Raw genomic sequence first — 23,271 nt, 5'->3', positions numbered from 1 at the left:
GTTTCTCCCCTCCCATCATTCTTACAAATGTCTTCTGACCTGTTAAGAATCTGGGGAAGACCTCAGTATCATTTAATAAAATTGTTCCTAGTTTTCCCTACCTCAGGTGCATGGGGATCTGGTGCCAGGAGTACTGTGAGGGCCTGAGGTGGGCTTGGCCACAGGGAATTGGTATGTGAAGCAGGTTGGTACTGAGGGAAATGAGGAAGAGGAGAGTTGGGGAAAAGGATTCTCCTAATATCTGAATAAATTTGGTGACCTAAAAATGGGAAATGAAAAGCCAAACACTGCAAAGAGACTGCGCAAGTTTTCCTCCCACTAAGACCGCAAATATAAACTAACTCAATGACACCCATCTATACAACAGTTAAGAAAAACAGCCAGAGTCTGGCTGGGCAATAAATGTAGCCTTGCTTGTCTGTAGGTCACTCTTTGTTATAAGTATGGAAAGGTGCAGATGTAGGTTTTCCAAGAAACAGTTCCAGTGAACTATATCACCCAAAGTCACATTACCCTCAGATAGGGCATGGCACGCTCCAGACAGGCTAAGTGGCATCAATCAGCCAGAGGTCCCTAAGAATCTCGCCCTGGCCTCCTAAGTGCTGCCTAAGCTTGGGGAGATGGCAATGCTGCTGTCCCTGCCCTGCTCAGACATCCCTAGAAGCCTCTTTGGTTTTGGTTGCCACATTTTTGTTAAAGACACAAATAAGTGAGGAGTCTAGAAGCCAGAGATTCCCTGGCCAAACATTTACCTGAGGAAGGCCAAAGATAAGAACAAAGACTCCATATATATCAACATCCCTGTAGCTATACCTTTCATGATAGCAAAGAACAGGAAAACAAAATACAGTTGATCAGGGATGGTGAAGTAAACTATGGTATGGGAATGTTACTGAGTTATAAGAAACAATGTGAGAAACACAGAGAAACCTGTGAAGACCTGCATGAACTGACAGTATCTATTGACGACTACAATGATGTACCCATCCCCACCCAATCAAAGTGATGAAAAATGATCCACAAGAAGCACAGTAACAAAAAGGTGGGAGAAGACACTCCCTGTTTGCAGAGGGAAGGTCCACAAAAGTTGCTCATGGCACATTATTTTAAAACTTTTCTGATGTATTGATTAGTTATGCTGACTTTTTTCCTCTATAAAAAAGTACTATTTGAATCATGTAACCATGTTAAAAATGAATATTAATAAATGTTTAAAATTTTAAAAAAAGTACTATTTGTTGTATGGGATATTTCTTTGATATGGGGAAGAAAGCTTCAGGAAACAATGGAGATGTAAAAATATCAATAAAAACTTATTTTTAAAAAGATAAATCAGTTGAAGGAATGGGAGATGTTTGGAAGTATTTTAGGGGAAGCATGACAAGTATTTCAATAGATTGCAAGCTTCTTGAGGGCAGAAATTGTTTTTTTAGGACTTAGAAAATGCTTTTCAAAGTCTATGTAGGATCAGCAGAGGATATATAGGAACTTTCCTCTCTGGGGCAGGATAAGGACCAATGGATTTGAGGTGGAAAGGGGTCAATTTGCTCTTGACATAAAGAATTACCTAACAAACTCCCAAAATGGCACAGACTACCAACCTTAAGAACTGAAGATTTATGACCTCACTGGAAGGATTCAAGCAAAGGCAAATTGGCCAGTGATGACATACTTCTTAAGGTTTGGATTAGACTAAATGGCCTCTTCTACCTCTGATTCTGTGTGAAAACATGATCTCTTTATCCCCTAAAAGTCAGGGTATAAACTTCAAATTAATCCCAAAAATTCATTTCATGAGTGTCTCCAAGTGTTGGGTTTCCTTCTTTGTTTTTTTGAGTGTATTTAAACTATTGCCATAACAAAGGAACTCCATTGGCTCTTTTAGAATGACAGCTCAATATGTGCTCTACTTTGGTTCTTGGGAGTTAATAATCTTTGGCAGCATCTCCTAGGTCTGCCTGTCTGCAGTCTCTTAGATCCAAATCCAGAACACTTGCCCATTTGAAGAGAGGCAAGTCTCAGTGCAGACCACTTCTTGGAAAACAAGCAGAAGATGGCTATTAATAAAGGCTTTGAGAATTGTTATTTTAAATCTCTAGCTTTTTAAAATAATTTTTAAATACTGAGTTTAATATTCAAAAGAATCATTTTCACATAAAACTAAAACAGAAAAGGAGCATTATATACAAAAATGAATAGTCTTTCCTTTTAAGTATAATAAGTTCAACATACTACTTGCAAAGCTGTCTGGCTTATCTGCATTTTCTTCTGACCTTCTCTCAGTTCACTTTTTGCATCTAAAAAAGTACCTTAGCAACTCTCTTATTTTCTTTCCCATCTTATCACTAATTTTCCTCAATCTTTCTCCCTTGTGTCCAAATACCCCATCAAGAGAGGAACTGGGTTTCATGCTTCTTCACCATTCCTTGTCATTATTGGTCATTTGGGGCCTTGCTCAAAAGTCCCTAGATCATTCAAGGTTCCCCTCTTCCCCCCCATCCCCCAGGCTGTTATTAGTGAGACAATAGTTTTTTAAAAACAGGATAGGTGGGATAGGTGTTTATTATACACGTATCAATTTCTATCTCCACCTTAATTTCAACTTTTTTTAAAAACCGTTACCTTCTATGTTAGAATCAATACTATGAATATTGCGTACTGACGCTGAGGCAGAAGAGCAGTAAGGTCTGAATGATGGAGATTAAGTGTCTGAGGCCAAATTTGAACCTAGGACCTCCCATTTGTAGGCTTAGCTTTCAATTCATGAAGCCACCTAACAGACTTCACTTCAACCTTGTTTTGCAAGACCATTTGGGCTCCTTGACTCTAATAGAACATATCAGTAAACAAAGGTAGAACATGAGGGCTGTGACAGATTTAAGGGATATTTTATCTAATAGGCACTGAAATCTAAGGAATAAAAAGGATTGACATGGCTGTTTTTATCAAGATATTTTTTGAATGCCATTCAATGAAAAAGTCAAGATATATAAGAGACTGTAGTTTCATGTCCAACTCTTTTGGCGTTCTACTCTGTATATGGAAATGCCCATTTTTATTTAGAATAAAAATAAGTTTGTTGCCAAGTTTGGGGATCTAATTAAAGAAATGGGAACTTATTCATAATATTCAAAATATAGAACAAGTGAGTTTTTCTTCATAAAAACTATAGATGCCAATTTAAAACTATTCCCAGTAAAAATTCCCTGCCCTTGTGACACTATCTTCCTATTGGTTTTAGCTAGAACTCTTCCTTAGAGGAACCTATGCTATCTATTCCAAATTTAACAAGAATAGACTTCTGGGTTAAGATGGCTGTAGAGTAGAACAGAACACTTAACTCTCCTCACAACCAATCACCAGCATACCTCCAAAGGACAAAAAAGCCAAATCCAGATGAAAGAAGGGACCCCACAATAGGGCGCAGTATCAAAGATACGTGGGATTTGGGCACTTCCATACTATAAGGGGGGGAAATAGCTTCCATCAAAACACGAGATGATCAACCCTCCCCCACTCCACCCGCAGTACCAGAGTCAGAGGCTGCACACCAGAGTTAGAGGGACTGTTGGGGAGTGGGGGTGGGGAGGGTGGGCGAAAATCTAGCTTCTTGGCAGCTAACTGGGACCACCAGGAGCTTGACCCTGAGACCAGCAAGACTTGAGACCCCAGGAGGCTAGAGAGTGCAGACCTTGGGTACGGGAGTAGAGCTAAGAGAGGCAGCAGACAGTGGAAGTAGCTCAGTGTGTTGAGACTCAGGGGAGAACCTCAGGCAGAGGAGCAAGCATGGCCCAATTTCCGGGCTTGAGGGACTAGGACAACCGGGGGCTTGACCCTGAGAACAGCTAGATTAGAGACCCTAGGAGGCTGGGGAGTGTAGACCTTAGGCACAGGATTAGAGCTGAGAGGGGCTGTGGACAGCAGGCCTATAAGACAGTGAAAGCCAGGAGACTTGCAAAGTAGTCTCAGGCAAAAACTGCTCCTTAGCTCTATACAAAGAGAGTCTGCCTGCCTCACTCAAACTTCTTCTTCTTCTTCTTTTTTTTTTTTTGAGAGAAAAAGTTAATATTTTATTTTTTATTTATTTAAATAGTTTATTTTTTTATAAAAAATTTCCATGGTTACATGATTCATGTTTTTACTTTCCCCTTCAACCCCCAAAGCCCCCCTCCCCATATCCAATGTGCATTTCCACTGGTTTTTAACATGTGTCATCAATCAAGACTTATTTACATATTATTGATAGTTGCATTGGTCTCACTCAGACTTCTGACTGAGAAAAACCAGAATAATGATGACAAGCAAGGCCCAAGAAACAACCACCAAAAAGACCAAGAAAAAAGCGTTAACACTTGATAACTTTTGCACAGAAAAAATCTAGAAAGCAGAGGAGGACAAACAATTAAAGACATCCAAACCTTCCCAGAAAATGAAAATTGGTCACAAGCTCTTGTGGAGTTCAAATCTGAGATCATGAGAAAGATGGAAGAGATCTGGTAAGAAAAGTGGGAAATAGTTGAAAAAGAAAATATTAGTTTAAAAGGCAGAATTTCGCAGTTGGAAATTGAGGTTCAGAAATCAAATTAAATGATAAGTAAATTGAAGACCATAAATGACCAGCTTGAAGCTATGAAGAGCCACATAGACCAGACCGAAAAGGAAAACCAAAAGATTGTAGCTGAAAACCAGTTTTTAAAGGCTAGAATTGGGCAAGTAGAAGCCAATGAGATGATGTCATAAGACAGCAAGAATTAATAAAGCAAAGTCAAGAAACTGACAAAATAGACGGAAACATGAAATATCTCAATGAGAAGATAATAGATCAAGAAAACAGGTCTAGAAGAGACAACATGAGAATTATTGGTCTTTTGGAAAAATCAGAGACAAATAGAAATCTAGATATCATACTACAAGAAATTATCCAAGAAAATTGCTCTGATGTCTTTGAACAAGAGTGCAAAATAGACACTGAAAGAGCCCACAGAACACCCTCTATACTAAATCCTCAGAAGACAACTCCTAGGAATGTAATAGCCAAATTCAAAAGCTTCCAAGTTAAGAAGAAAATATTACAAGAAGCCAGAAAGAGACAATTCAGATATGAAGGAACACCAATCAAGATTACACAGGATCTGGCAGCCTCCACACTACAAGACCTCAATGCTTGGAACATGATATTCAGAAAGGCAAGAGAACTGGGTCTACTACCAAGGATCACCTATCCCTCAAAACTGACTGTATACTTCCAGGGGAAAGTATGTGGGTTCAACAAGATAGAAGATTTCCAAGTATTTGCACAGAAAAGACCAGGACTAAATGGAAAGTTTGATATCCAACCACAAAAACCAAGAGAAACATGAAAAGGGAAAGAAAGACAACTCTTATCTTTAAATTTCCTTCTTCAAGGGCTACAATAAGATCAAATTTTTTGTATTCCTATATGGAGAAATGTAATGTGTAATTCTAAAAAATTGTATTCACTATTAAAGTAATTAGAAGAATTAGTCATAGGGAGAAGTTGGAGTACTAAATGGTCTAAGATGATATGGGGGGGGAATATAGGGGGGAAATAGAAGATTCCCCCCAAGAGGAACTTGAAGGAATAAAAAATAGTATAATCTATACCACACAAAGAGGGCATGGGAAGGGGAGGGGGTGAATACTATTATAAGGAGAGGAAGAGAGCGTTAACAGGAAATATTTAAACCTTACTCTCAGCGGAATTAATCCTGAGAGGGAAGAGTAGGTGGATCCATTAGGATATCAAATTCTATCTAACCCTATGGATAAAGTCAGAAGGGATAAACCAAGGGGCGGGGCAGTGGTGTGGGGAGTTCATAAAGGGAGGGGAAGGGAATTCATTAGGCCTTAAAAATAATAAGAGGGGAATAAAAAGGGAGGGGGTGGAAAGGGAAATAAACTAAGGTAGGGGACAAGGGGGACTGATTTATAACAAATCACTGGTTTAAAAGGAAATAGCATAAAAGAAGGGATAGAACTAGGAGAGGAAACCAAAATGTTGGGGAATACATAGCTGATAATTATAACTCTGAATGTGAATGGGATGAACTCGCCCATAAACGGAAGCAAATAGCAGAGTGGATTAGAAAACAAAATCCTACCATATGTTGTCTCCAAAATCACACATGAGGCAGGCAGACATAAACAGGGTTAAGGTCAGTGTCTGGAGCAAAATCTATTGGGCTTCAACTGAGAAAAAGAAGGCAGGAATGGCAATCATGATTTTTGACAAAGCCAAAGTAAAAATAGATCTGATTAAAAGAGATAGGGAAGGTAATTAAATCCTAATAAAAGGCAGTATAGACAATGAGGAAATAACAGTACTCGACATGTATGCACCAAATGGTATAGCATCCAAATTTCTAAAGGAGAAACTGGCAGAGCTCAAGGAGGAAATAGATAGTAAAACTATACTAGTGGGAGATCTAAATATTCCTCTATCAGATCTAGATAAATTAAACCAAAAAAGAAATAAGAAAGAGATAAGAGAGGTGAATGAAATCCTAGAAAAATTAGATTTAATAGATATGTGGAGAAAAATAAATAGGGACAAAAAGGAATACACTTTCTTTTCAGCTGCACATGGTACATTCACAAAGATTGACCATGTACTAGGGCATAGAAACATGGCAAACAAATGCAAAAGAGCAGAAATAATAAATGTAACCTTTTCAGATCATAATGCAACAAAAATAATTATCAGTAAGGGCACATGGACAGGCAAATCAAAAACTAATTGGAAATTAAATAATATGATTCTCCAAAATCAGTTAAAGAACAAATCATAGAAACAATAATTTCATTGAAGAGAATGACAATGATGAGACATCCTACCAAAATCTATGGGATGCAGCTAACGCAGTACTCGGGGGGGGGGGGGGGGAATTTATATCCTTGAGTGCATATATTAACAAATCAAGGAAGGCAAAGATCAATGAACTGGGCATGCAAATCAAAAAACTAGAAAGGGAACAAATGAAAAATCCCCAGTTAAAAACTAAATTAGAAATTATAAAAATCAAAGGAGAAATCAATAAAATTGAAAGTAAAAGAACTACTGAATTAATAAATAAGACTAGAAACTGGTACTTTGAGAAAAACAAATTTAACAAGAATACTTCATTTGGCCGTCTTTAATGCCTTCCCCTCCATTCACTATAAACACAAAGATTATGATGATTATTTCCTTTTATTTTTCAAAACAGAAATAATCAAGCATGTATAAAGTGCCTGCTTTTGTCACAAAGTACTAACATAAGAAGAATCAGCACCCCAAAACACTTCACAAGATGTGGATCTCTTAAGAAGTTAAATTGTTAAAAGAAATCCATATCCTCACAGAGAGAATGGTCTCCAATTTAAGGACTTGTATCTCCAAAGAGTAGGAAGGCCTACACACCCAAACAGAAAGCACTCTATTCACTCTCAGAGGCAGCAGGATTTAAAATAAAAAGTATAGGACTAACAGTTTAAAAGCTATGAGTTTGAATTCTCCCTTCTTTCCTTCCTGACTGATAAGGGTCACACACATACACAAGCTTTATAGAGCCAATATTTTCTGATTTGTTAAAATGGGGATACCGCCCTCCCCCCAATAACTGTTTTCACAGAGCTGTTGTGAAAATCAAGTGGCAATGTACATGAAGCATACTGGGAAGTGCTTGATAAATGGAAAATGTTCTTATTCTTACTAGGCTGCCCAGTTTTCAAACCTCTGGTTGAACCAACTGTTTGGGAAACAACAAATAGCAATATGAACCAATGGTAATAGAACCAGCAGAAGTCACATACTAGAGGGAGAAAGGGAGGTAAGAGAGGAAGAGGAGGAGAGAGAAAGGGGGAAGAGGAAGAGAGACAGATATGAAATTTAGAATAAATTAAGAGACAATAGTTTTTAAAGGGAACTTTACTGATTTAAAGCTCATTTAATACCAAATATATAACTTGGATTGCTCATAACATAATTAAATGTAGCAAGCATATTTGGTAAAGAAACAGGAAAAATGTTATTGGGGAGGAGGGGAGAAACTTTTTCATCTTAAAAAAAACATCACACTCAAACCCATCCCCTACACCAATGTACCCCCCAGATAGCCTTTCCTTACCAAACCACCCTTAAGACAATTCCCTCCTAATGTGAAAGAAAGGCACATCTCTGATAAATGGGGCTATTCTTCTCTGGGATGTACCTCCCCCCAGTGCCAATTAGACATATAGACAAATGATAGTAAAACCAGAAATCCTTCTTGTAAAAATCTAAGATTTATTTTAAGACATAATATTCTAAAGAAAATGTGGTTTGACAAATAATTTTCTCGGAGAGTCTGAGTCTCTGTTCTGGACACCAGATTCCCAAGAGACAAAAAACTAGGCTGACTGAATACAGTATCCTAGGAGAAACATATGTTAAAAATTACATTTAAAATTGCAATTAGCTTATTTTCTGATGATTTGCTCCCTTCTAGTATCTCTAGAAAAGGACCATATACATCCTTTTTTCCCATCTTTCCAAGCATTCTCTTTTTCCATTCCTTTCTCATGATCCATTCATCTTTTCTTTCTTCTTATCTCAAGGAAATAGTTTTGGTGTTGTTTAACATTTTAATCAGTGATTTGGATAAAGTTATTGATATCAAGCATATCTAATGGGATGATGACACCAGGCTGAGATGACAGCTAAGACAGAAAAAGCATCAAGATACAAAAAATAAAAAAGATTAATATATAGTCTAACAAAATTAAATTTAATTTAGGTAAACATGAACTTACACTTTAGCTTCTTTTCAAATTTCAATTTCAAATACAATATAGTGTAACAACTGAAATTCTCAAGAGGCAGTATTTCTTAATTTTGAAATTATTTATTAATTGATCTTTCAAGACATCTTAACCTGGTCAGGCGACTCTCTCCCCAATCCACCAGGATAAAAAAAGAGCTCTTCCTTCCTTTGGCACAGGTTTATGCACCACGTGTGAGCTCACTACTCAGCCCCTCTCCTGGACATCCCAAGACATCTCTCATTGGTAAACAGCCACTGATGAGGTAGATTTAGAGGCCTCAATTCCTCCTTTATTACATCATCACCAGAGGAGTGTTCTTGCTCTAACCCAGAAGACACCAACACATTCAGCCCAGTGGAGTCCAACATGGCTTCTATGGCTTGATGACTTCCTTTAATCCGAGTTCACTATGGCTGCTCAGCCCTGTCCTTAATCCTTTTATCCTTAAGAAGGATGAAAGATCCCAACCCATTTTCATAGGTTGGAGGAAAACTGGAAGTCTGGAGTTTTACACCAAGTTTCAGACTGATTGTGGGAGGCTGGAGGGGAAAATTATTCACATAATATCACAATTCAATATTATATTTTTCATAATAGGAAGCAAGGTTAGATAGCAGTTTGCCTAAAAAAAGAGCAACAATTTACTAGCTCATTTTTCCATTTAAAAATCATTTCCTGATATTTTAAAAAAATTTGTCCTTTTGGTATTTGGTAATAAAAGTCAAACCAGTAATAGTCTTAAAGCCAAAAGTAATCTCTCCTACAAGAGATTAAAAATTAAATATCTTCATCTTAAATCATCTCAAAATAGATGAACTAAACTGCTAGGAAAATCCCCAAATAAGCATATCATATTTTAGAAAAACTATTGTTTATTGTATTTGTGTGGCCCCCAAATTCTGTAAAAAACACACAACTGGTAGTGATGAATGGATTTCCTGGATGAATCACTGTAGTCTGACAGGATTGTATTTTTGAAAATTTAAATCAATATTCATATTATGAGTTCTACTATAACAGAATTTTGTTCTTAGCCTTCCAGCAGGTTACTTTTCTTTCCTCAATTTTTGAGAATACTTTCTATAGTTTTGAAAGAATTCTGCACCATGAGGTGCAGGGGTTTTTTCCTTTGGTCATTCCTTGTCAGTTTGTTCTTTAATTTCTTGAGATTGGAATGTTTAAGATCTCTTTTTGGTCTTTTGTTACTTTATATTTGAGAAGGCTTGAAGTTGTATTAATAGATTTCTTCTGTCTTCTCAATTTTGTTAGCACATGGCTTTTCAGAGCTGGGTCTCACTCAGTTCTTTTGGTTTTGTTGTGATTTCTCCTGGTTCATTTACTTTTTTTTTGTCATTTGATTTTTCTGTCCTCTTCTTTTTAATTAGATTGGTTTATTAATTTTAATAGTCTTTTCAAATAATAGCTTTTAGTTTTGTCATTTTTACAGTTGTTTTGGGCTGGGTATCTAGAGTATCTATTTCTCTTCTAATTTTGAAATATCTCCTCTTTGTAGTTATTTTAGACTTGTTTATTTGCTTTCTAATTTTTTAAAATGCATAGAGTTCATTCATCTACTCTTTTTCTATAGTTAATGTATATTTGTAGAGATGATTTTTCTGAATGCTTTTAGCTGCTGAGAAATTCTGGTATATGTTGTATGTTACCACTATTACTTTTTTCCTCATATAATTGTTATTTTTGATAATTTGGTTTTTATTTATTTTTCATTTAGGTCCTTATCCTTTGTTTCCAGTCTGATTGCTGTTTTTATTATGCTATATTTATTATTTATAGCCTTTTAATTTGTTTTTTTTTTGTATTTCCTGTGCGCCTTGATAAATGACCAATTTTTGTAAAGTTCCATTGTTGCTGAGGAACACATATATTCTTAAGTACTCTTCTTTAAAAGGCACCAGAAGTCTTTTTTAGCTCTAGTTTCTCCTTCAAAATGTCCACCTCTCTGCTTTTTCTTTTCTTTATCTTTCTGTTGGTCTTGTTTAAAATATTTCAAGGGATATTTTAAGGATAACAATTTAAAGAACATTACTATATATCTTCAAAAGAATAGTGAATTTGTTTTAAAATTTTGCCTTTTTTTTGTTTATGCTTGTAACCTGACTTGCAGTCAAAATTAAGATCTTCTATACCTTAATACCAAAAAGCCAAAATTAGATTATAATCAAAAAGAAGAGATAAACTATATCTTGGGTTTATACTTGTTTGGTTTTATTCACTTAGAAGATTTACTCCCATACCACTATAATAAAAACTCCAAATAACTAATTTCTAATGTGAAAATGTATGACAATGGGAGTTCTACCAGCACAAACTACCTTTGGAGTCCAAAACAACTATTTAGGGGTAAAGAATATTTTTCAATATTAATAATAATCAATCCAAGTCTAACTATAAGATGGGAACAAATCTCAGTGTCCCTCTAAACTTCTGGGTCTAAAAAGCTATTCTAATGCAAGCATTTAGTAGATTTATGACTTCAAGCTATCAGTGCCTATACATAGTAACATTTTAATTAAAAGCATTCCTCGTGGGATTTTCTATTTAGAGCTACAAGAGACTAGAGAGACCATAGAACCTACTCAGTTTTACAGATCAAGAAGCTCAGGCAGGATAACTGTACTCATCCAAGTTCCCTGGAAGTTGTAAGGAGTTGTAGGATTTGAACCTAAATCCCTCCTCTAAACTCCAAGTTCAGCTGCCTTCCCTCTCTGCCAGGGCTTTTTTACTAAATATTGTCAAGGTTTCAACTGGACTCCGCATCATTTCAGAAGAGCCTTCGGCATTTCGGGTGAGAATCCCTCAGATCCAACACCTAATGAACTGCTCTGCCTCCTTTAGAGGGAGATCCCCTCCGGTGAGAGCTTCTCTCTTCCTGGCTCCACTTCAGTGTCTTGCCAGGCCGGATCTCGCCAGGGCCTCCCCTTGGCCTCTTCCGATCCCACCTTCCGCCATGTTTCAGAATGCAGGTCCTGCCTGGGGCGTGTCCCCTGGCACCCGCACACGTGGTCAGAGGACCGCCTCCACCACCTCGGGGAGGCCACGGGGCCTCCTCTGCCCCACAGAAAGGTCTTCCCATTTCAGCCCCCCACACTCCTTTCCCGCCTGGTTTCGGGTCACAACTGCTTCTCCTATAAGGTCAGTTTCGAAAATGCAAATTGTTTCCAAGGATATCAGGATATCCTGATATCAAGATATCAGGAACCCGTGGAGCCCAAGAATTTCCCAGGTATCTACACTGGATTTTGTCCCAGAAAAAGAGCTGGGAAACGACCTCTAGTCCATGAATCACATCCCAAGCCCACCAGCCGGAGCAAGCCTCAGGTCTTTTTCAGTGTAAACCTAGATCTTCAGGGGTAGTGGGGGCTGGGGGCCAGAAGACCAACGCCCCTCCCCCTTCCGCATGAGGAAGCAACCCTGCCTGTGATGGGGTGAAGCGTTTATGTATTTAATGATTTATCGCCCATAAAACATGCGGCCCTTCTAAGCTCCCAAGACAAGGTTGCTGAGAATGGAGGCTGGCAGGAGGCCCCGCTGTATATGTGTCTATACCACCTCTACACTGGGCAACGACCACGTAGGGTCAGGACGTGCTCTCAGGCCCTATGTGAAGCAGCTCCGGGCCTGAACGACTCCCATTTTACAAATGGAGACCTGGGGTTCCCACGAGGATGAATGGATTTCTCTAAGGCCCCTGAGGAAGAAGAGCGGCGGCTGGAACTTCAATCCTGCTCTTTTGCTTTCTAGACTCCCCAGGAGAGAGTCTGAGACCAGGAGCCTTGGGACCAAATCCGGCCCCGGGGTGTCTGAGGCTGTAGCTGCCCGTTCACACTTCGGGGGACCCTACTCCACCCCCCGCCCCCCAGGCAGAAGCGATGGCTAGCGACCTGACCGCAGAGCTTTCACTTTAAGAGCTCACAGACGGAAGGGAAGCGGGATTCGGAGAATGGGGCGCCGCCACAGACCTGCACTAAGAGCAAAGGGAGTAGGCTGGCAGCGAGGTTCCACAATGGACAGAGAGCCGGACCTCCGGACGGGACCTGGCCTCGGACCCTTCTGGCTGGGTGACCCCCTCCAAGTCACCCCACTGCCCAGGCCTTCCTGCTCTTCTGCCCCATCACCCATACGAAGACAAGGCCCGCTGGGAGGGACCCCCATGCTGGGCCTGGGTTCCCTCCCCTACACAAAAAGGCAGAAATAAGGCTGCGGAGCGTAAGCCCATTGCCTTCGGATCCCTGATAGGAAGACTGAAAGCAGCCCTCAACAGCCCCAAGATCGAGGTCTGTCATTCCCTGAAAGTCACGTCTCTTGTCTGTAAATGATGCTGGACGAGCGCCCAGGTCCAGCCCCAAAGCGGCCATTCTAGTTCCGACTGCCAGCCCTGTTCAATAAATGCAGAGAAGTCCGTTAAGCTGCCGAGCCTTTCAGATACAGATGGGGCTGGGAACCCTCCAGCTGAGCAGCCCGGCGCCCCTGGGGGTGTGCCTCGTCCCTCTCTCGGCCTGCCTCCAGTCTGGCCCCCGCAGCTCCAGGGCGTAGTCTTAAAGCTGGGCAAGCTCCTACCAACAGCAAACCTTGCGTCCCCAGGGCCGCCGGAACCCCATTCAGAAGTCATTGGGAAATAGTTAAGAAACCAAAAGGCCAGATAAGACTCCACAGAAGGCTCTGGGGAGCGCAGGCATGGCTGGGAGAAGGCTCCGAGGAGGTGCACCAGGGAGCGTTTCCCAGCTGGTCTGCCCGCTTGGCGCCCCTGGCGGGCGGTGGGGGGAGGGGGAGATGAACAAGGTGGGGGAGCCTGCTTATGGGCCAGGCGCCACGTGCAGCGCTTTACACTATTTTATTCTCTAAACAACCCTGAAGTAAATGTTATCACGAGTCCCATTTTACAGGTGAAGAAGCAAATAAGGATACGTGACTTATCCAGGGTCACCCAGCCAGCAACTCTGGGGCCCTCTCTCCACCATCTCATCTAAAGGCAGCATGGAGGATACTCCCGATCTCCACCTCCTCATCAATCAGCAAACACTGCCTAAGAACTGGGGTGCAAAGACAGAAGTGAAGCAGCGCCCCCCACCCTTCTGGGGCTCAGACAACATGTGGGTTTGCCTGTCTACACGGCTGCATGTCTATACAACAAATCTAAGACAGTCTGGGGAGGAGCAGGGGGAGCAGCCAAAGTTCCCTTGGAGGAAGGCCCTGAAGCCAAGGAAGTACCAGGGGATGGCCCAGGGCAGGGCTGCTCCGAAGGAAGGTTCCTACCTAGTCCTTGGTGATCAGGGACTAGGGCCAGTTGGGCACCATCTGTCTGAGTCAGGCAAGATGGAGGCAGACAATGGTAAAGTGACTCACCCAGGCTTCTATGTTTCCTGAGTGAGGCTGGATTTGAACTCGTCTTCCTGCCTCCAATCCAGCACTTTCTCCACCTCACCACCTAGCTACCTCAGGAAACACTTTAATTTTGACCTTTCAACAATTAATCCATCCAACACCAAATTCAATTAGTTACAAAATGTTTCACAACCCAATTTCAAGCAAAATATCTCCAAACCAGTCTTCCCCACCTCTGCTATCTCTCTCCTTTCCGATCCCATAACATTTCAAACTGCTACATTAATTTTGCTAATGAGGGAAATTTCAAGCTTTAACATGTCTGAAAACAAACTCATCTTTCCCTAAACCTGCTTCCCTTCCTAATATTTCTCTGCCAGGAACGCTGTTTTTCCCAGTTATGAATGCTGGTAATAGTCCACATCATCTCTACAATCTCTCTGGTCATTCTCATCATTACTATTCCCTCTTCTACCTCCCAAGTTCAGACAGACCCTGTCTTGCATTAGGTTTTAATCACCCAACCAATACCTGGCATGTAGTCTCTCATCCACCAATATGCTACTGCCAGATGGTTCTCCAAATGCCCAATTCTGAGCATATTATCGGATTTACTCCCAACTTGCCTTTCAAACACTCAGCCTGTCATTTAGGCTGTCTAACACAGAGCTTTGCACATAGTAGGTACTTAATGTGTTTGGGGATAATTTGAAGAGGATTAGCACCTTGAAAGGGAAGATCACTAAGTTTCTTGGAAAAGAGGAGGGTGTTCCCTATTCCCTCCACCCCAAAGTCTTAGGCAGAAAGAAAAGAGCCAATGCTCTGCTTGTTTATTTGGTTCAAGGAAGACTTAAATGCAGCAAGATGATCAAAAAAACTGTGAAAGTGATTAGGACAGTTTTAGATTAGTACAGAAAACCAGAGACTTTAGTCTTTTAGTTTTTGGAGGACAGTTAAAGGAAAGTCATTAAACTAAAGGACCAAGAGGTCAATCTAGAAGGAGAAAAGGACTGAGAATAAAAGTTCATCTCCAGAAGAAGGCAGTAGGGCAAGGTAAGTGCTATAAATTGGAAGTGGGGAGAGGGAGAAAGAGAGAAAGGGAGAAGGAGGGAGGAAGAAGAGACAGAGACAAAGAGACAGAGGAGAGAGAGACAGACAGACAGACACTGAGAGAACAGGGAAAGGGAGTTGGGAGTGGCTGTAAAATTCAGAGGAAAACCAAGTGAGAGTGGAGATTGAGGTTTCCAAGCAGAGGGAGAACAAAGAAACCCAGTGACAGTCATGTTCCAAGTTCATCACCTAGAAGAATAAGCAAATGAGCTCAAAAAGCTGTCGCCTCTACAGAGTATCAGGGCAATGGTGTGTCCCCCAGAACATTTCAATGTAGGGGGACAACATTACAAGTATCTCTAGGGACAGAAGGTCAAAGGGGCTGGGTGGAGGGACTGGGGTGGGGACAGAACCTGAAAGATGAAGTCAAAGATCTTCCTGAAGATAAGGGAAGAAGTGTAAGGATGTGCCTCTTGGGATGCTCTGAGGAAAGTGATGCCTATTTTTCAGGACTGGAATTTTCTAAGTGCTACCAGGGAAGGAATCACCTAGGAAGGATGATTTGTTTCAAAGGAGAAGAGATGAGTATCGGGGAGTGGGGTTCAGGCCTCTTCTCCAGCTACAGAGGCCAGGTAAGGACCCTTCCAGGTCCTACCAAAAAGGAGGACCATGACCAACGTGTGCCATAAGCTCCTGGAGAGTTGCAATTGTTTTATCTGTCTTTGCACTCTCTTGGGTACTATGCCTAGCACACTATGGGCACCTCACACTGGCTGCTTTCTTAGGGCCTATAAACACACCCATGACTCCTTTATACTTGATAAATCCTACCATGCTAGCCTCCTCTTTTGCTGGCTAGCCTTCTTGAGAAGGTGGTCTACAATGAGTGCCTTTACTTCCTTTCCTTACTCTCAGCTTTCTGCAAAGTTATGCTGCTTTTTTAATTGCCAAATCTCATTGCCTTCTCTCAATTCTTCTCCATCTTGCTCTCTGAAGCCTCTGATACTGTCAATTATGCTCTTTTCCTTGATACTCTACAGATCAGGGGTCTCGAGCCATATCTGGCTCTTTTGAGGGCTAGATATGGCTCTTTCTGCAGGAGCCATAAAGTCAATTTTTTTTTTCAGGTGCTGTTACAAGAGCGGCACTGTGAGCACTGTATGGCTCTCATGAAATTATATTTTAAAAAATGTGGCGTTTATGGCTCTCACAGCCAAAAAGGTTGCAGACCCCTGCTACAGATCCTTCTCAGTCTCCTCTGCTATACACCCTTTTATCCAGATCACCCCCTCCTAACCTTGGGTGTCCCCCAAGGCTCTGTCCTAGGTCCTTTTGTCTCCCCCTTCTACCATTTCCTTTGGGGATCTCATCGACACTCATGGATCCAGTTACAATCTCTATGCCGATTCTCAAATCTACTTATCCATTCCTAACCTCTAGTCTCCATCTCCAATTGCCTATTGAGCATTTGCTATCCTGCAGGCATCTGAAATTCAATCTGTCCCAAACCAAACTTACTCTCTTTCAAAGCCCTCTCCTTTTCCTGTTAACAGTGCCACCATACTCTCAACCCTCCAGGATCACAACTGAGGTGCCGCCCTCAACTCTTTATTCTTTTTCATCTGCCATATTCATCTCTGCCAAGTCCTGGAGGTTCCACCATTGCCATACTTTTTATATGGGTCCCTTCTCTCACCACCACCCTGGTGCAGGCCCTCCTCACTTCATGCCTACTAGTTGTCCATACTGCTACAAGTCTCTTTCCATTACAGTCAATCCTACACTTAACCATCAAATTTATCTTCCTAAAGCACATCTCACCATGTTACCCTCCCATTTAACAAATCTCAGTGACTCCCAATCACCTCCAGGATCAAATATGAAATCCTATATGGCATTCAAAACTCTTCAAAACCTGTCTCCCCACACCCCCAAGCATTCCAGTTTTCTTACATCTTCACGATCCAGGGACATTGGACTACTTTTCTTCCAAAAAGAACCCCATCTCCTGATGCTATTCATTTTCACTGGCTTGTTCCCCATGCCTGAAATGCCTCCTTTCTCATCTCTGTTTTCTGGTTTCTTTCAAGTTCCAGCTAAAATCCTGCCTTCTACAAGGTCTTCTTGATTTCCTTTAATGCTAGTGCCTTCCCTTTGGAATTATCTCCAATTTGCCCATAACTGTTTGCAAGCCATCTTCCTCCTTTGATTGTGAATGCCTTGAAAGCAGGGGCTGTTTATTCCTTTGTTTTTGTCTCTTTGTATTGCCAGCTTGACACAGAGTAGACATGCATTAAAGGCTAATCGACTTGTTGCTTGAGATTGGCTTTGGTGATTCATATGTGTACAAATAATGCCACTGGAACCTAGAAGAAACTAGGAAAGATGATAACTGAAGTCCTTCCTAAGGGCCTGTGCAGTGCTTTAATCACTGCTATCTACTGGAGGTAAGGGAAAAAGAGAAATTCTGATTCAGAAAGAATATCTGGTCAAAGAGAGTGTCTGAGAATGGGATTTGGATTTCTGAAATATGACTGAAGAATATAGGAATGACAGGGCTGGGGATGCCCTGACTAAGGCAGATGAGCATACATTTACTTAGCATCTCTCAATCTAATCAAAAGGGCTTTTCAGCGAAAGGGGTAGGGTGAGAGAAAACTGCATATCTCTCTCTCTCTCTCTCTCTGTCTCTGTCTCTCTCTCTCTCCCCTCCCCTCATCTCCTCCTCCTCCATCCCCCCCCTCCTTCTCTGTCTCTCTAGATCTCACAGACGGAGTAGTTTAATATAGGCAAGATGGCCTGAAGTTCATAGGAGACATAAACTCAAGAAAGGATCCAGTACTAAAACCTATGGCCTTCTATATCCATAGCTGAGGCAATAAGTAAGCAGAGGTCCAAACACAAAGAGGCAAATTTCATGTCCTAGGTACAGATTATTGAGACTTGATGGAATGAGAACCATGACTGAAATGTGACCCTGGATAAACAGACCTCAGACAAAAGAAATAAGATGGGACAAATTACTTGGTAATAACCAGGATGACTATGGTTCATTTATACACCCAAACAACTGGACAGGTTTTCTCCAGAGGCATTTGTCTTCTTGTTCCCAGAATGGGTCAGTATCTGTCTCTGATCATGGTAAGCTGTGGATGGGAAGGAAGGGACCTTAAGAGATCACCAGACCCAATCTTCTCATTTTACACAAGGGAATCAATAATGAATCTGAAGGAGGTTGTGACTTGCCAGAGATCATGGCACTAATTAATGGCAAAGCCCAACAAGCCCCCAGGTCTCCCAAAAGACTGGCTCTTGACAATATACCACAATGCCTTGATCATGCAGTTGTGCCTCAGCTTCTATAAATCTATATGGATGCTAATAGGCTCTACCAAATAAAATACTGTGTAGATGAAAAAGTTTTTCAAAAGAAAGGTATGAAATAAAATCCAAAACCCGTAATTTGTATATAAAGGAGTTTATATGTGAAGAAACCTAGAAACCAGGCTTTCTCCTATTAGGAGAGGGGAGCACCGAGGCAAAGATTAGGGAAGGTAAAAACTGAATCAATCAAGTATTTACTAAGTGACTGTGTGCCAGATGCTTGGGAATGAGACAGGGTGAAATTAAGAAAACTCCTTATAACAACATTAAGAAAAAACCAAAAGCAGTCCCTGTCCTCAAGGAGCTTAGAGTCTGATGAAGAATTAGACTCTGACTATACACTACAGATCCCTTGGTCAAAAAATTAAAAAATAGACAAAATATCTGTAAAACATCACAAGCTTGGCATAGAAGCATGACTGGCGAGTGTTCTTTCTGTCAAAACCAATAAAGCTACTAACTTCTTGAATTAAAAACAACAACAACAACACAATTTCATCCTTCAAGAGGTGGAAGAACCAGCTAAAGGAAATTCTTTCTAGATTTGATTCTTACTAACAGAAACTGGTTAATGGAGTAGAAATGATAGGAACTTTGGAGAGAAGAGATCAAAGTTGTTGGGAAGACTAACATGAACTCTGGATTTTGGGAAGAGCAGATTTGTATATGAGCTTGGAGGAAGAATCCCACAAATCGAGTTCTACAGGGAAAGTTAATCTGGAAGGAATCAGAAACACTCAAGGATGAAATTCTAAATAAAGAGGGAAGCAATTTTGAAGAGGAAGAAAATGGGAAGTTGTCTGAAGAGGACAATACTGATATACAATGAACTCATTAGCACACATTCTTTAAAAAACCCTTACCTTCTGTCTTAGTATCATTTGAAGACAGAAGAGCAGCAAAGGCTAGGCATTTGGGATTAAATGACTGGCTATAGTGAGGAACTGTCTGAGGCCACATTTGAACCCAGCTTCTCCTGACTCCAGGCCTGGTATTCTATCTTTGTCTTATAGGTGCAGCCAGGTAGCACAGTGGACAGAGAGCCAGGTCTGTAGTTGGGAGGACCTGGGTTCAAATCTGACATCATACACTTCCTAGCTGTGTGAGCCTGGGCAAGTTACTTGTCCCCAACTGCCTAGCCCTTGGTGTTTTTCTGTCTTAGAACTGATACTAAGGGGGCAGTTGGTAGCTCAGTGGATTGAGAGCCAGGCCTAGGGAAGGGAGGTCCCAGGTTCAAATCTGGCCTCAGTCACTTCCCAGCTGTGTGACCCTGGGCGAGTCACTTAAGCCCCATTGCCTAGCTCTTACCACTCTTCTGCCTTGGAACCAATACACAGTATTGATTCTAAGATGGAAGGTAAGGGTTTAAAAAAAAAGCAAAAAAACTGATATTAAGATAGAATATAAGTCTTTTAAGAAAAATAAAATTTAAAAGATGTGTACAGACAAAGGAACAGACAACAGAGCATGGAGGCAAAAATATGTCACTGTAAGAATAGAGCCAGGAAAGCTAAAAGATAAGAAATAAAAAGAAAGCTTTAAAAAATTTATATTGGGAAAAATAACAATCTGAGAAGAGTTAGGACCACTGCTGGGAGTGGCTGGGACGATAACTGACAAGAAGGTAAAAACCTTTAATCTTTATTGTGTTTCTGTTTCTGCTGCCAGGTAAAGAATTCAGGATTGGAAGGGGCAGAACAAAACTAACAAAGAACTGATACTCACCATAATGGGGTTTAAGAATATGCTGAGCTGATTCCTGATGAAATAAGTCCCCAGGCCTCTAATGGTGGCAGCTAAGGGAGCCTCTAAGGCCTGGGGAAGCTTCCCCTTTTCTGGGGCTCAGTTTCTCCATCTCATTTATGATGAGTGTTTAAGGGACCTCGTGAATATCCTTTTCCAACCTAAATATAATTAAGTCCTTTATTTTTAGAGAGGCCTATTTCAAGGTACGGACTACAGGTCATTCTATAACAGCATCTCCTACTTACATAATGATTTAAGATTTAAAATGCTTTCCTTACAAAACCCCTGTAGAGTTATGCAATGTAAATATCACTGTGTCCTTCACAGGTAAAGAAACTGAGGCCCAGAGACTGACTTGTTCATGATGGAGAGGAGGAAAAAAACTAGGACTCTGAACCAGGTCTTCTGACTCCAAATCCAATGTTCTTTCCACTATATATTCTGTCTACTAAGGGTAAAGTTGAGGGGATGGGGGTAAGCTAGCAGAGACAGGTTTGAAAGCTGGGATTTGAAATCAGGTCTTTCTGACTCAGAACTAATTTACCATCTTCAAACTTTTCTTAAACTTTATAGAAATGTTCTACACTCCAGTAAGTTAACTTTGCACAAAAGATATAAAATGAAATAAAATTATAGTTCAGAAATATGTTGGAAAGAGCCTGAATTTGGACACAGGAGGTCTGAATTTGAGCCCCAATTTGGATAATAAGTGGCCTTGCTCATTGAACAAGACATTCTTACCCCAGATTACTCACTAATCAAATGAGAGTAGGTTGAACTAGAGGATTTTTAAGGTCCCTTCTGGATCTTTAAGGAATTATGAAACTGATATTAATCTCTTCACAGTCAAAAAGACTGGTGACTTGGAGATCTTAAAGGGAGGTTTTCCAGCAAAGACTAGGAATGTCCTTCAGGGAAGAGGATTCTTATTGAAATGTGGGCTAGCTATCACTTTTAACTGTGGAAGTCTTTTAAGAAAGAGAAAATCCAAAGTAAGTTCTCACTGTATCTCCCCAAACTGCTTAAATCTGTTAAGCTGCCTTAGCCATTTCCTGGCTGTGTGATCCTGGGCAAGTCATTTAACCCCAGTGACTTAGCCCTTACTGCTTGCTGTTCAGCTGATACTTGTATAGGTTCCAAGACAGAAGGTAAAGGTTTAGAAAATCATTATAGAGCTCTATAGATACTCCTAGTGGAGAAAAAAAAATATCTTGCTTAAACAGAAAAACCAAAAAATTTAATCAAATAAATTGCTAAAAAGGTTCCTTAGTTTAAGCTCACCGAGTTTAAGTTCACCTGAGAACCCAACTTCTGGAAGACTTTTTAAAGTGTCCCGGAACTACCCAAAGTCAGACTCCTTGGGTTGATACAATGTGCTTCTGTGATTCTTCCACCAGGGCATATATTCAGCCCACACGCTTAAAGCACACACACATTTCCCTTCTTGCTGGCTTGGGGTGCCAATGAAGAAGTCACAAGACACCGACGGGAGTGGAAATTTCCTCTTCCCCACCCAGTGGGGCCGGCAGGGTCTGATTTCCCTGAATGGCTCAGATGAGGAGGGCAGTTGGCATCGAAGCCCGCGCCCTCTTCCGACCGAGGCTGGCACAAAAGAAGCCGGCTCGGAGGGAGCCCCCTGCCCTCCCTTGCTCGCTTTCTCTGGGCACAAGAAGGACCTCGTCCAACTCCAGGGAAAGCAAGTTCAAGTCTCGCACGCGTATGGGGGCGGGGGCTACCTTTTGCGGAACTCGAGTGTACCCCATTGGGGAGTTAAGAGTAACCAGGCACCCGGAGCTGCCGCTACACATGTGCCCCCTTTTTAACCAGGGGGCGAGAGCCCAGCAGGGATTAACAGAAGGTAAGCCCGGCAGGGGCAGCTTGGGGACTTGGGAGACTGCGTCCTCGCCCCACCGTGTCGGGGCGCTTCCAGCAGACAGACAGATAGCGGCACATGCCCCCCCCCCCCCGGCCCCACGCGGTGCCCCCTCCACGCCGGCCGAGCCAGGTCAAATGAATGGGAGCCCCGGCCGGGTGGGAGGTGGGGGCGGGGGCCTGGCCGGCTCCTCCCCTCCCCCCTGCGCCCTCCCCGCTGTCAGCTTCTATTTTTAGCCTGAATGTAGCGGGTCCAGAAGCTGCCTGGCGGCGCGGGGGTCCAGCGGGCGGGAGAAAGGAAGGGAGGAAGGAAAGAGAGAAAGAGGGAGGGAAGGAAGGAGAAAGCGACAGGCGCGCTCACACACACGCCGCCCAGCCCCGGGACGCCCCCCGAGCCTGCCCCAACCGCCGCCCGGGCCGCCCGGCCCCGTACTCACTCCAGCTCTCCACGGTCCGCCCCAAGAACTCGCTGGTCTCTGAGTTGTAAATGAAGTTCCTCCAACTGTCCTCCTGCTCGTCTTTCTTATCGTCCTTGGACATGATGGGCGCGCGTGGGGACAGGAGAGGTCCGCGTCAGAGCGTGGCTGTGTGTGTGAGTGCGTGCGAGTGTGGTTACGGGGAAGCCGGGGTACGTGAAGGGGGAGACTCCGGGAGGAGGAAAGGGCGGAGGGACCGAGGAGGACCAGGACGGGGTGAGGAAGGGGGGATCCGGTCAGCGTCCGGCAGCGGACTGCCCAGCAAGAGCTCGCGAGGGACCGAGGGGGATCACACGCTCACACACCCGGAGAGAATGGGAGGGAGGGAGCACCGAGGCGGTGGCACTTCCTCGCTGCTACGCGCACTCGAGCCGACTGAGCTGGAGCCAGAGCTGAGGCCACCGCTCGGCCAGCCGGGCTCTGACGTCGGCGCACGCGCTAGCCAATCGGAGGCGGAGGCTGGGGCGCGAGCGCCGCCACCACCGCCGCCGCCTACCGCCCTCGAGACGCATCGTTGCCGGAGGCGGGCTGGCGCTCGCCCGGAGTATTGGGGAGGGCTGGTGGGGATGGTGGCTGGCCGGATGGTGAGAAGAAGATG

General features: G+C 42.4%; 1 protein-coding gene across 1 annotated transcript in view; it reads right to left on the bottom strand.

Annotated features, from left to right (window-relative positions):
* The window catches only part of ATP1B3 (ATPase Na+/K+ transporting subunit beta 3), a 35,891-nt gene extending 12,861 nt beyond the window's left edge, over window positions 1-23,030 (bottom strand). The window contains exon 1 of the mRNA XM_044670830.1: window positions 22,635-23,030. Within this exon, the coding sequence (XP_044526765.1) occupies window positions 22,635-22,737 (103 nt within the window). The 5' untranslated portion in view covers window positions 22,738-23,030. The remainder of the gene's footprint in view (window positions 1-22,634) is intronic.
* Between the last annotated feature and the right edge of the window lie 241 nt (window positions 23,031-23,271).

This window comes from Gracilinanus agilis, chromosome 3 (assembly GCF_016433145.1).
Source record: "Gracilinanus agilis isolate LMUSP501 chromosome 3, AgileGrace, whole genome shotgun sequence".
Taxonomy (NCBI): domain Eukaryota; kingdom Metazoa; phylum Chordata; class Mammalia; order Didelphimorphia; family Didelphidae; genus Gracilinanus; species Gracilinanus agilis.
The sequence above is the reverse complement of the archived record's forward strand: the minus strand, read 5'-3'. Positions and strand labels throughout refer to the sequence as shown.